This window comes from Lontra canadensis, unplaced genomic scaffold (genome assembly GCF_010015895.1).
Source record: "Lontra canadensis isolate GAN:19392208 unplaced genomic scaffold, GSC_riverotter_1.0 scaffold78, whole genome shotgun sequence".
NCBI classification, from domain to species: domain Eukaryota; kingdom Metazoa; phylum Chordata; class Mammalia; order Carnivora; family Mustelidae; genus Lontra; species Lontra canadensis.
This window is the reverse complement of record NW_022631072.1, coordinates 2,077,181-2,091,621: the sequence shown is the minus strand read 5'-3', so window position 1 is coordinate 2,091,621 and position 14,441 is coordinate 2,077,181. Positions and strand designations below refer to the sequence as shown.

Below are 14,441 nucleotides of genomic sequence, written 5' to 3'. Positions count from 1 at the left end.
ACTCCATCCTGTGCTGTTCTTTTCCCTAGAAGACACGATTCCGAAGAAGGCGGTGTGCCACTTCAGTGGGAAGGCCTACGCGGACGAGGAGCGCTGGGATATTGACAGCTGCACGCACTGCTACTGCCTGCAGGGCCAGACCCTCTGCTCCACCGTCAGCTGCCCCCCTCTGCCCTGCGTCGAGCCCATCAACGTGGAAGGAAGCTGCTGCCCGATGTGCCCAGGTATCTCAGCCGGCGTTCCCAGGCCGTGGCGCTGACCTCACGAGGGCCCGACCGAGGCGTCCCCGCGCGAAGACAGGGGGCCGGGGTGGGGGTAGCTCAAGAGTGACGTCAGGGTGAGTGCCTGGTCAAGGTTTCCTGCTAGAACTGCTCTGGTCCTTCCCATTTGCAGTCTCTAAACACTAGTGGCAGCACAGCTTCAGGGCCATAACAGACTCTTAAGGACACCCATCCTGTCTGGGTGGCATGTGTCAGTGCGCGCTGGACCAGCCTGGCGAACACGGCCCGAGGGCAGACGCAGTCGGGAATCGCTTCACAGCCATCGCAGGGGGAAATACATCCGAAGCCGAGCGGAAGAGCTGCGTGTAAAGGGTCAGCCCTGATCACTCTGTTCAGTTCTTCAATCCCAGCAGTAGCCAGCCTATCCCGGGCCACCTGCTCCGAGCCCTCTGCCCAGCTCCCGTCTCTGCCCGCGGAGACCCCAGCCGGCAGCCGTGGAACCCCATGGGGTGCCCCACGTCCACCCTTCACGTCTGCTCAGCAGCCCACCTGCAGGTCTTAAACCTCAGCCCCCACAGCTACCCAGATCCCCCCAGGCCTTTTTCCTTCCACATCTAGGTCTCACGCCCTAGTCCTAGCCCTCAGCAGCACAGGCTGCTGGCGGCATTCCGACCCCCGGCCCTACACACACAGACTCCCCCTGCCGTCCAGACCGCAGGGCGCCTGCACTCTTAGAGGGAGTCGGGGATCCTTTCCATCTTCACCTTGGTTTCTGTGTTTCCTTGCTGCATCATCTTAGAGAATCTGGTTCTGTGCGGTGCAGGGAGCTAGGAGTCTGCTAGTAAATGGGACAGTTAAGCTCCGAGAGTTGCACTGTCTGCACTCATTCACCTTTTGTTCAGGGGTCATGTAGACTACCCCAACTGAAGGCTGGGAGAGTCTGCCCGCTCAGGAGGCTAAGCCCGTTCCAGAGCCTTCCCTTGGGTGCTGATCCTGCTTGTCTCGTGGGCCTCGTGTATGTGTAGATGCTGTAGATGGTGTAGATGGAGAGGCAGGTTTGTACTGCTGGTTCCTCACTCTGTACCTGGCAGAAAAGAAAATCCTTGAGGGTCACACAAAGCAGAGCGAGGACGAACGTGTATGTCTCCCGGGAGCTGGTTTGTCTGCTCCACACCACCGGTGTCTCACAGGTTCCGTCCCCGTCTTCCCACGAAGACGCTTCTGAGGTACAAATGCCGAGACTTGATCTTGTATGTTCAGCATCGATTCCCTTCATGCCCCCTGGGCTCCTGCCTGTCTGAGGGACCGCAGAGAATTCAGCAAACCCCGTCCACACGGAGCTTACACTTTCCTGGGGAGGGACAGGCAGAAAACAGCAGAGCGTAGCCGGTCAGGGGGCAAAGGAGAAGGGACAGGTGGTTTCGTCTGAACAGGTGACATTCGGGAGACCCAGAAGAATGGAGGACTCCCAGGGCAGAGGGAGACCCCTCTGGGTGTAGGCGGGGCAGAGCCCTGGGCTGGGATTGCACTGTGCATGTCGAAGGACAGCCGGGAGGCCTGTGTGGTTGGGCCCCGGAGCAGGAGGGTCAGGCAAGCAGAGGCTGCCGGGAGCTGAAGGGGACGGCCTCTCCGTGGTGGCAGGATTTTACAGAGCGGGGGAGAGAGGGGTGAGTCTTAAGCAAAGGAGGGAAGCTGTGCGACTTCCCCTTTCAGGGGCTGCCTCCCGTGCTGGGTGGAGCACAGACCGTGGGGCTGGGGTCGTGGAAGGCCAGAGTGGAAGCCAAGAGCAACTGGAGGCTCCCCAGTAACGCGGCCGGGAGCCAGTCGTGGCTCTGGAGGTGGGAGAAGCGGTCGGGCTGGGATTCTGTTGTGAGGGGAGACTCCGTCAGATTTGAGAAGTGAGGCGAGAGAAAAGAGAAGCCGCAGATGGCTGGAATGGGTGTGGGCTGCGGCGCGGACTGACGGCGGTGAGACGAGCCAGTTTCAGGCGGTGTTACTGAGAGGCCGCCACTGTCCGTCCAGGTGAGAGAGCGAGCGGACGGTCCGTGTGCAGTCCGGAGTGCAGGGGTGACGGGGAGTGCATCGGTCCGTTAGAAAGTGGCCAGCCTCAAGTGGTTTGTATGCTTTGGGACTGGATGATGAGATCCCCCAGGGAGTGAGTGTGGTGGAGGAGGGCCACCAGGACTGAGCCCAGATACCCTCCAGCCTTGGGATACTGGGCAGGCGAGGAGGACCAGGCATGGGGAAGAGGAGGCGCAGCGGGAGCCTGAGCGCTGGGACCTGGAAGCCGGGGGCACCTGGGGGCAGGGGCGCGGTTAGGGCCTCACAGGAGACGCAGAGACTGACCACTATCATTTAACATTGTCCTAATTGCCCTGACCAGAGCCATTTTGGCACAGGGGTGGAGGCTAAGTCGAATGAAAGTGGTTTCAAAAGAGGAGAGGAGGGTGGATTGGAGACACTGGTTATCAGCCCTGTTACACGGTTCACAAGTGACACTGCTGTTAGGGGCATGGCCTTGCAGGCTTCGCCAGCATTCGAGGTGGACCTTGCAGGACAGGTGAGTCCCCTTTATTGGAGTGAAATGAATAGTGTAGACACCATCCTTTGTGTGGAGTGGGGAGGCTGATTTTTGAGCAGGTGAATGATGTGGTCAGAAAGGTGCTTTGGGAGAATTAATAGGTGATGTGTGGGAGGGACTAAAGCAGGGGGAGATGAGAGGCCAACACAGCCATAACTCACATCTCAGACATCCCAAGTGTGTGACAACAAGGCCCCACATCCAGGCGACATTGCTGTGAGATGCACTCTCCTTGGTTTGAGACTTTAAGAAAGGAGAGAGTGCACATGTAACATCCTTGTTCATTATGAGAGATTTCTCCAGTAACTTCTCAGGGTTTACTGTTGGATTGAAATTTAATTTCCGTAACTCCCCTTTCTACACCTGATGTACTATTGATGAATCACTTCTCCATCTTCTCTCTAAGCAAACTTCAAACTTTGCAGTCAGTCTAGCTTTGCCACCTTGCATTTGATTAAGTGCATCCTTCCGGAAGTTGGATTCCCATCCTGCTCTCTCACTGGCTCACTGTGTCATCTTAGTCCGGGATCTTCACCGAAGTACCAGGCTTCCATTCCTCATATGGGTAGCTCCTGCTACCTCGCGATGCCCTCTGCACATATCGACTAGAGATCTGGGTAGCCTCACCCTTTACAAAGCACTTCCCCCCTCTGCTGTCTTAGGATATGAGGACAAAACCTGTGAGCCGGTCAGGGCTTGTACCGTCCTACAGAAGAAACCAAGGCTCAGGGAAGTTAAGTGAATTATCTGAAGTCATGCCAGCAGTTGGCAGACCTGGGAGTTCTTTCTGGTCCTCAGTTGACTGCAGGTTCCATCTCCCAAGAAATGATGCCTCGGCTTATGAGCCCCAAGCATCCTGCCCCTTATTCCAGGAAACAACATCTTAAGGAAGGTGGCTCTTAAAACTGGCCAGGTATCTCTGAAAGTAAAGTATATCCCCAGTAAGTGGCCTTGGGTTCCTCTGAAGTTCAGAACATATTTGACCACAGTTGTGGGTCTTCATGGTAACCACGTGCCCGTGATCCACATGGCCTGGCCAGCTGTGGGTTTGTGTCTGCAGTGCCAGCAGCTGTCAGGGCTCTGACAGTAAGTGCCAGAAGGGCTGTATGCGAGAGTACGGGTCAGACGCAGGCCTTGGCCATCGAAGCCCTGTCTAGGCAGGGAAGTAGAGAAGCTTTTTTGTTTGTCCAAGTTGTTTTTTGGCCAAAAAAGAGACAGCATCCCTTGTAAGTTCACATTAAAGGGAAATGACCCTTTCCCCTTGGCCATGAGGGCTCCACGCTAAAGCTCTGAGTGTTTTGTGACGAAGAAGAAGGCATGGGTCGACTTTAATCCAAGCCACACAGAGGTGAGGGGAGCAGACCAGTACCAAGGGGAGGCTGTGAGCTGCCCAGCAGTGAGAGGCCGAGGGCAAGACTGGTCTTACTCCGGGCTGCCTCCCCAAAATGTGGACCAGCGGAGCACACAGGAAGTATTTGTGGACAGGGCTGATATAATTAATCATGTGGGACCTCCTCCCCGATCCAGGGCACACTCTTCTACCTTTCCCACTGCTACCAAGCTGAACCTTCCTAAGCACCTATGGGAGGACTCACCTGTGCATTCTGCTGTTTGTGGGGTTTCCCTTGCAATCTGCATGTGTGCGGATAGGCGGTACGAGGATTTCAAGCCTGCTTCTCTGCTGCTCTCATCCCGGAAAACCCTGAGGTGAAGCGGAACCGATCCCAGCCAGCCCTCCGCGGGGCTTTGACTGCTTAGCCATCGACACTGCCAGGTTGTGGCTGGAGTAGATCTCACTTTGGCCTTTCTGCTGAGCTCCCTGACGCCAGTTGTTTGGGGGGGGTGGGGGCGGAGTGGCTGTTGTGACGGGAAAGGTCAGTGCTGCCTGGACCCACAGAGGAGGTACTCAGAGGTGCTATGGCATGGAAAGATGTCACCTAAATGTCAAGGTCACTTTTCTTTCCAGACTCTTCAGGAAATTCCTGTCACGGAATCAGGGTTTGTCAGTGGGGAAACTAAATGCCAGGCTTACCCACCCACCCCAGAATCACCCACCGTAGATCTATGGAGTCATGACCCGTGAGAATCAGCACATTTTATAAGCTCTTCGGGTGATTCAGAGAGGACAGAGAAGTTGAGACTCACTGGTTACTCCTGTAAATAATACTGCACTGTCAGTAAATTCTCTTTAATTCTAGAGTTTTCAGGTATCCTTCTGAAACTCTTAAGTATCTAGGCCTTGCCATGTCTGAGGTGCCAAACCCTGAGCACTTGAAAATCTCTGCATAACCTCTGGCTCCCCAAAAACTTAACTACTAATAGCCTGCTGTTAACCAGGAGCCTTACCAGCATCATAAAGAGTCGATTAACACATACTCTGTAGTTCTATGTGTTATATACTCCATTCTTATAACAGAATAAGCTAGAGAAAAGAGAATAGTAAAAAAAAATCGTAAGGAAAGAAAAAATTACAGTACTGTACTGATAAAGTGCACCTGTAACTAGACCCACACAGTTCAGACCCGTGTTGTTCAAGGTCAGCCATATTTAAGAAAGAAAGCAGAAGACTCGGGGACAAAGGCCAAAATAACTTTATTCTTGGGGCACCAGAAGACCCGAGCAGTGGCGTCACAGAACTGGATTTGAATCCCAGCTCTGCTGGTTCCTGGATGCGTCATCTTGGGCAATCCATTTACCCTTTCTTCCCTGGCAGGCACTCCATTAACACACAGCGGAAGCAGAGCAAATACTCTCTTCCCTGTCATTTTCCCCTTCTCTGTACCTCATCTTACCATTTACTTCTTGAAGGGCAGGTAGCTATGGGATAGACAGCAGTCACTGGAAGCAGAGGATTGTTGGTTCTATTTCTCTAAAACTTCTCTAACTTGTACTTTATGTATTTTATTTTGGTCTCAGTTGGGCTACTAGTGAATATTTAGTATTACCAACGTTGAGTAACCTTATAAAAGTGAGTTTAATAATATGGCAGGATCTGGCTAAAAGGAGCTATATGGTTAATGCAGACTTTTGTGTCAACTTTTGAAAATAGGGGTTCTCAAGAATTTTCTTTAAAATGTTAACCAGAGGAAGAAGGAATATATAAATATATTTGTTAGGAGCCAAAGAAAGCTCTGAACTTTTTAAACTGGTCCCTTTTTAAACTTAGCTTTAAAAAGAAAAAAACCCTGATATTTGGGATTAAGAATATTGTTCTTCTTAGATGGTCTTATTTCATGTTCACGTTGCAGTTATCTTGTAGATCAGAGTGCCCACACGATCGGGTTAGATAATGGAACTCTATTTCTTAGAGATCATCTTCTAGTCCACACGGTTCCACTGGTGACAAAGCAGAAGTTTCATCCTCGAGCCGGGCCACACCCTGTGAGGTCTGCCTACAGTCTGTTCCCATCGAGGGGAAGTGACTGGCGGGGAACTGGCCAAGAAATACACAAAGAGTGAAAGATGCTTTTACTTTTTCACTCCTTATGACATATTTTACATAAATGATTCGACATTCATGGATGAGAAAGAAACTGTTATTAAGGTATAGTATTTAGCTGATGTTAAAGCAATCCCTTCCACTTCAGCCAGTCCCTGTCAGCTTGCACAAACTCTAGGGCCAACACCATTTAACATGAAAAAGCCGAGTTCTGACCTGGTGGGGAAGAAAACTTTCTTTTCCTTTTTTACATGGTTAAAAGACCTGTTTCCCGTGCCTGCAAAGGGAAACTATTTGTCTTTACGTTTACCTCTAGAAGTAAAGATATAAATGCAGAAACCGGGTCTTTCATTTCCCAGGGCATACTGTACTGAGTTGACTGTACCATCCATTTGGATTGAGGAAACAGAAGTCAACAGTAAGTAGCTCCTCCATCATCTCTTACGAAAAATGTCCCTTTCTTTTAGAGATGTATGTCCCAGAACCAACCAATATACCCATTGAGAAAACAAATCACCGTGGAGAGATTGACCTGGAGGTCCCCTTGTGGCCTACACCCAGTGAAAATGACATCATCCATCTCCCCAGAGGTGAGTGCCCAAGTCAACTGAGATCTCTGTAATCTTACATATGGTCTACTTTTTTTTTTCTTTAACTTCCTTTGGGTATCTTGTTAAATGGCAAGCCAAAGTAAATTCAAAAAATGACTCCAGAGAAGACCCGCTTGGCTATAACATATTTAACCCAAAATAGTACAGTAAGTCTGCAGGTAACTGGGTATAATGCCTCCTTCTGGCTTCACATGCTCAAGAGACTTAGTGATGATGGAAAGAAAGATGTTCCTTGTCCTAAGAGCCTGGTATCTGGAATTTCTAAGACAGCTCTCATATTTGTACATATGTAAGCAGAGGAATGACAAATTATTCAGTCCCTGTGGACTCTGGAGTAAGCATTTGTGCATTAGGTTACCCTCTGCTTCTAGATTGTTCTTATTCCATCAGAGTTCAGTTTATTACATGTGCTGATTTTTCCACTCAGCAGCTTTATTTCATGCTTTTTTCCCCCCAAGCTCTGCCCTTTCAGTTGTGTATAACAAGCACGTTATTCCGTCTCTCATTAGTTACATGATAAGGCAAGGCAGGGTTCCTGTCAATATTGCCCTCTCTTTAAAGTAGACCTCTTGATCAAGAGTATAAACCTGCTCTTAGCCATGACTCAGCACAGCCTCCTGTCTACTCCAAGGACATTCTCAAAATCACTGCTAGTCCATTTCTATATCCTATCTTTTGGGAGAAGCGGTGTCCATTGCACGAGAGATTAGTGGTCTGTTGTTACTCTGGGTATTCTGCAGGCTGTGCTGCTTTAGCTCAAGCCAGATAACCAGAGCCAAACTCCTGGACTCAGTGTTTTAGCTACTTGCAGAATTGCTGGGACTGAATTGTGCTTTATCATTACGTTTACATTCATTCAGTCAATAAACATTAGTGCCTGCTCTGTGCCACACACAGTTGTAAATGCTGGGCTTTGGTCGTAAGAACAGCCTTATTTACTGCGATGTATTGAGGACCTGTGCTCACTCAGCTTATGCTTACGGAGCATCTCCGTTACAGAGTCCCTTAGGAGATCATTTCCTCATGTGTCACTAGCAGGCAAATTTATACTTCTCCTGAGCAAGATTTTTTTCTTAATGTTGAAGACACTATAATCTTGTTCATGATACATGTTTCCACTTGTGCTTTGGCTGCTAGTAAGCCCAAAGCTCAATGTTATGGCCTGCTTTTTGCAACAAAACAGAACTTAAGCACTGGACTGAATTTTGTAAATAGACTTGAACTGAAGCTTCCTTTTCCTTTCACTAAGTTTTCCCTAATTTACTTTTCAATTTTCTTGTATAATATATATTCCCAAAACCATTTGCTGTTATCATTTGGAATGCAGTAAGGCAAAATTTCATTCCTTTATTCATTGTGTATTTAAAACCTGAATTCATCGATAAGATGTTCTTTTTAACCTCTGGCATTTGTCTTGATGCTGATAAATATGAGGGTTTATTACCATCTACACTGGATAGAATTACCAACTACATCTTTCCATCCCCAGTTATTAACCCCAAACCACCCCCCCACACACACACAGGAAGAAGCATATTAACAGATTAATAAGCATATTAATATTAACTCTGATTTTTAAACCACAGTCTTAACATCACAGAGCTGTGCTATGATGAGCTGAGTTTCCAGAACATTTTAAGAGCAATTATTTTTGATGGTGTAATTCCTGCATCTTTCACTAACCTTGTCTTTGATGCATTTAGACAACCTGACCACAGTAGTTTATTTGAAAGAAAATAAAAGGAAGGAAACTTGCAGGGCATCCTCCTGATTGGTATAGAGTTAACTTTGTGATCTCTGCAATATTTATGGCAAGAATGATGATTTAAAGGAACATAAATATGTGCATTCATAAGAATAAAATTAAATCTTGTCCCCTGTGCAGTATATTAACTAAGGCAGGAAAATAATCTAATAGGCCTAGTGAGTTTTCAGTAAGTTTATGAAAAGGGAGGCATTTTTGCTTAAAGCTCAGTGAACTGGAATATTAACCAAAAGACCAAACTCTTGATTCTGGCTTAGTTTTTACTATTACATTAGTAGTTAGTCTTGGCTGTTACTCAGGTGAATCTAAGAAGGTACTTTGTCCTAGTCTCCTATTTGCTGGTAAGCAGGGAGCTAAAAAGCTAATGTTTCTGCTTCCAAATCTTACAGAAGACCATATAGGTTAATGTTAATCAGACACTTTTCAGTAATCTAGTTTTAGTCAATTTATATAAGGTCTACATAACAATTTTATTTTCTTGGCTAGCAAGAACCAGCTTTATCCTGCCCAGTTATTAACCTTCTCACCCTGATATTTCCCATTTCCCATCCATCCCTAAGAGCTCTGCCCTCTCCTAAGAGCTCTTTGGATCATTACATTTGAATCATGTTTAGCCTGAAAGCATTGGGAAGAAATGAAACCAAGTCGTTGATCTCCATTTGCAGTGTAACTAAAGTAATCCTTAAAAATTCTTGCTTAAGTAATAAATACTTGTTTTTCTTCTAGACATGGGTCACCTGCAGGCCGATTACAGAGATAACAACAGGCTGCATCCAAGCAAAGATTCTTCACTGGACTCCATTGCCTTGGTTGTGGCTCCCATAGTAATCATCCTCTCTGTTATAATAGTATTCCTGTACATCAATCAGAAGAAACAGTGGATGCCACTGCTTTGCTGGTATCGAACACCAACTAAGGTATTGTCCTGAAAAAGTCTGTCTCCTGAGTGACCAAACTGGGAGGGCTTACATGCTTATATTTCCTTAAATTGCTTGATGTCTTTTATGTTAGCCCGTGAAAATTTTGTGGTCCTCATGGCCTCAAATGCACGCAAGCTGGAGCCATCCATTACGGAGTACTTGCCTGGGGCTGCAGCCCACACTGGATGAAGTACCCAGCACCCACTGGTTAACAGGTCCTGACCTCCCGCACGCCCCAGGGCCTGGATTTACAATTCCGAAAAGATACACTTCTGCATTGATTCCTGAGTCATTATTCGTATTAGAAATTAAAACTTGAATTTCTCAGTGATCTGTCAGCTTAGAATTGGGAAAGAAATCCTAGAGAGAGGGTGCCAGCACTCGGGCAAGAGCACAAGACCGAGTGTCCAGAACTCGAAAGGAAAAGGCGATGTGCCCAGGGTGAGCACCGGGGACAGGTGGCAGAAGTCCCTGAAGGCTACAATAACACTGGCACAGGCAGACACAGAAAATATTTCTAGTTCACACTGAGAAAGAAAGAATATGTGTTTGTTGCCAAATAAGCCTATTTTAAAAGCCAAGGGAGTTTATTTCCATTAAAGGGAGGAAGTCATGACTCCCAACCGTAAGTCCGCGTTTCACATAGAGGTTTTCTCTTTAAAAATAAATCCTCTACCCTTAAGAACCGAAAACAGCTTGAATAAGTATTCTAATCCAGTTTACCATCTAGACAATTCTTCCATATAAAATTCCCGTCAGATGCTTATCCGGCCTCCGATTTTCTTTCAAGAAATACGCTTTGGGCACCACCTTCGCTGGGCACCTGCGGGTCAGGACGCGGGGGCTGGGCAAGACCCAGTCCCCAGGACACAGAGCTGGGAAGAGAGACCACCAGCTCATAACGTGCACGGACCGGCTGCCTACAGACCCGGGGCCGGCTCGCTGGGGACTCCCACTCCTCCCTCAGCCCTTACCGCACGTTAAGGATTTGAAAATAGTCCGTGACCTCACCAGTCTCTTTTCTCAGTTCCTTCGTCCACTCCCTTTGACCTAACTTATTGACAGTTCACCTGCAGACCAGTTTGTGAGGCAGGACCCTTCACAAAACGACCGCTCGCGCCGGAACAGGGTGTGGACTGCACGTCCAGTCTGCCCGCCGGTGTCCTGCGAAGCTATCACCTCATTTGAGTTGGGACTGCATTTGTTAACTTAGGATACATAAAAGAGCTAATTCTTTGTGGTTTTCCCTCCTCTCATTAAATAGCCTTCTTCCTTAAATAATCAGCTGGTGTCTGTGGACTGCAAGAAAGGAAGCAGAGTCCCGGTGGACAGTTCGCAGAGGATGCTAAGAATCGCTGAACCGGACGCCAGATTCAGTGGCTTCTACAGCATGCAAAAACAGAGCCACCTACAGGCGGACAATTTCTACCAGACAGTGTGAAGGCAGGCGACGTGGCTGAGGGTTTGAGAGACAGAAAACGACTAAATCTGCTTTTAAGAGTAAACTAGAATTCGTGCACTTGCTTAGTGGATCGTTTCGGATTGTGACTTGATGTACAGCGCTGAGAACTCCCCGGGATGGGCTCTGTCTACAGCAGTGTGCAGAACAAAGCATTCCCACTTTCCTCAAGATAACTGACCAAGCGTTTTCTTAGAACCAAAGTTTTCAAAGTTGCTAAGATATATTTGCTTGTAATATAGCTGTAGAGATATTTGGGGGCGGGGACAGTGAGTTCAGTGGGGGAGATGGGTTGGGAGGGTGGTGGTAGGAAGGCAGATTGGTCAGCTGAGCTCGGGGGTGGGGGGAGAAATCCAGTTAAAATAAAAGCAATTGAGTGGCCCAGAGGAGCTTTTTTTGCCTGTTGCTCTGAAGACTGCACTGGTTGCTTCAAAGCTCGGGCCGAGTGAGCGGGAAACAAAGGCCTTGTGATCCAGCTGCCACGGTCACCTTAGGACTGCAGACGAGCACACCAGCACCTGTCGCTAGCCATCCCCGGGCTAAAGCCATGAGTTTCTTTTCTATACAGTCACGCTGCGGTGGGCAGTGAGGAAGCAGGAGAAATGCGCTGCTGTGTTTCTCTGATGCGGGTCGTTACAGAGATAGTTAAACTTTTTGCTGCTTTTGTTTTCTTGCAAGCAATCAGCCAGTTCCTAGCAGAGTCAGCGAGTGAACAAGACCTAGGTCATTTCTTGATGTGAGCACTGGAGCTTTTCTTACCACAGTGTGGCAGGAAGGAGGGAGAGGGCGAAGGACACCAGGTATTTCCAGGGGCTGTACTTCATTGTCTGTCGTGGCTTTGTTCTCTTGTTGGGTGTTCATAGTTTTTGTTGAAGCTCTAGCTTAAGAAGAAACTTTTTTTAAAAAGGACTGTTTGGGGATTTTTGTTTTCCTTATTATATACTGATTCTACAAAATAGAAACTACTTCATTTTAATTGTGTATTATTCAAGCACCTTTGTTGAAGCTCAAAAAAAAAAAATGCCTCCTTAAACTTTAGCAATTATAGGAATATTTATGTAACTATCTTATGCTTCAAAAAAACAAAAGTATTTGTGTGCGTGTGTATATAATATATATATGCGTATATATTTATACACATACAATTTATGTTTTCCTGTTGAATGTATTTTTATGAGATTTTAACCAGAACAAAGACAAACAGGCATTCCATATCAATGCTTTTGATCACCTACAAATTTTTATGAACACAAAATCTCATTCTACCTGCAGTTTAATTGGGAAGAAAGATGTGTGTGGTGAGTGTGTGTGAGTGTGAGTGTGTGTACGCACACGCCTTTTGCAGTCAGCATCACACGTGCTATGGAGACGGTATTCCTTTACTAAAATCTTCCTCATTCGGATATGCTTTCTGTTGGTTTTCAGTTTGCTCACGGCCAGAAACACTGATGGCAGTTTATCTGCGTCACTAATCAGCTCCTGGATTTTTTTTTTTTCTTCAAACAACTGTTTGAAACAACTACTGGAATATTGTCCGTAATAAGCTGGAAGTTTGTTGTAGTTTGCCTCAAATAGAACTGACTGTATACTATAGTGTTAACTTTTCAAACAGCTCTTAGCACTTTTATACTAATTACCCATTTGTGCATTGATTTTTCTTTTTAAAATGCTTGTTGTGAAAGACACAGATACCCAGTATGCTTAATGTGAAAAGAAAATGTGTTCTGTTTTGTAAAGGAACTTTCAAGTATTGTTGTAAATACTTGGACAGAGGTTGCTGAACTTTAAAAAAAAATTAATTTATTATTATAATGACCTAATTTATTAATCTGAAGATTAACCATTTTTTTTTGTCTTAGAATATCAAAAGGAAAAGAAAAAGGTGTTCTAGCTGTTTGCATCAAAGGAAAAAAAAAGATTTATTATCAAGGGGCAATATTTTTATCTATTTCCAAAATAAATTTGTTAATGATACGATGTTACCAAAATAGATTTACATCAGCCTGATTAGTATAAAATTTTGTCGACAATTAATCCATTCCTGGCATAAAAAATCTCTATCAAAGAATTGTAAATGCTTGCTTTTTGTTTTTTCAATCATGGCCATATTATGAAAATACTAACAGGATATAGGATGAGGTGTAAATTTTTTTATTATTATTTTAAAGATATGATTTATCCTGAGTGCTGTATCTATTACTCTTTTACTTTGGTTCCTGTTGTGCTCTTGTAAAAGAAAAACAAATATAATTTCCTGAAGAATAAAATAGATATATGGCACTTGGAGTGCACTGGGGGTCCTACGGTTTATTTTGTTTTCCTCAAACCATGAGCCATGAGGGAATTATTTGCAGCTGGGTTCTTGGCAACAAATCAACACTTTGAATCTCAATCACAGAAAGGACCAGCAGTCCTTGTGTGTTAAGGTTATCCATCTGACAACGACCCTGCAGCTCCGGGGCTGCTCTTAGAGGGCAGGCCTTGCCCTGCAAATCCTTGTAAAAAATCCTGTCTCGGGATAGATGGCACTTCAGTGCTGCTCTTAGACTCAAAACCTACCTGTCCTCAGTGACAAACCAGAAACCTGCTCAGCCTCTCCTCACTGGTATCAAAATCCATTCATCATGCAGACGAGAAGGGCCAAGGTGGGAAACGCTGGCGCTTCACCACTGAAGAGGCAAATTTATCAAGCAAAATCAGAGAAATCTCATTATCAGGTGACTGGGATTTGAAAGGAAAAAAATACTTTCTTATAGACCCCAGAAGCAACAACTTAAAAATGAACTATAAACAGAACACTGTTGAATTTCTTGTAAAACAAACAAACAAAAAAAACCCTATCCTCAAGGACTTCTCTCCTATGCCTTCTAAAGTAGTATTTTTCTTAGTATAGGCAGTATTTTCACAAATTTGCATTTAGTTGAAGTTATTAATTGTATTATGTAAGTATGCATCTTCATCACCTTGAGGGCAGGGAGTAAATCCCACAGTCTCTGTCAAACCACTGACAAGACAAGACAAGCGCAAGCCCCTCACAGCCCCGGGAAATCACAGAGATGCCACGACAGCCTCCAGCTCCAACCTGAGCTGCTGCTTTGGCAGCCCTGGTGTCCCAGTTACACAGTGGAAGGAGGAATAGGGATGGGCCTTGTGTGCTCCCAGATGCTGAGCTGGAACCTGAAAGCCCCTTGCCAGGTCCTCTGTAACTCTTCCCACACTCCTGCGGTCTGAGGGAGGGAGCTGTCATAGCTGTGGGGAATGTCTAAGACCCAGGAAAAGAGCAGGCCTTCTCTCATCCCACAGCAACCCGGGGCAACCTGGAAAAGTCTGTCTCTCCCCTCCTTAACCATCATGAAGCTAATCGGGTTCACCAGCTTACACGCCGTAGTGATGGACAACATGTAGAATGGGAAAGGGGAGAATCTAGCACTGCAAGGGAAGAAAA

General features: G+C 46.3%; 1 protein-coding gene across 5 annotated transcripts in view; it reads left to right on the top strand.

Annotated features, from left to right (window-relative positions):
* CRIM1 (cysteine rich transmembrane BMP regulator 1) overlaps window positions 1-13,287 on the top strand; it is a 185,926-nt gene extending 172,639 nt beyond the window's left edge. For 4 of the 5 annotated variants that reach the window (XM_032881883.1, XM_032881884.1, XM_032881886.1 and 1 more), the window contains 4 exons: window positions 30-224; window positions 6,709-6,831; window positions 9,344-9,534; window positions 10,802-13,287. In XM_032881883.1, coding sequence (XP_032737774.1) covers window positions 30-224; window positions 6,709-6,831; window positions 9,344-9,534; window positions 10,802-10,978 — 686 coding nt within the window. In that variant the 3' untranslated portion in view covers window positions 10,979-13,287. The remainder of the gene's footprint in view (window positions 1-29; window positions 225-6,708; window positions 6,832-9,343; window positions 9,535-10,801) is intronic. The other variant, XM_032881882.1, reaches the window with a different exon arrangement.
* The last annotated feature ends 1,154 nt before the right edge of the window (window positions 13,288-14,441 follow it).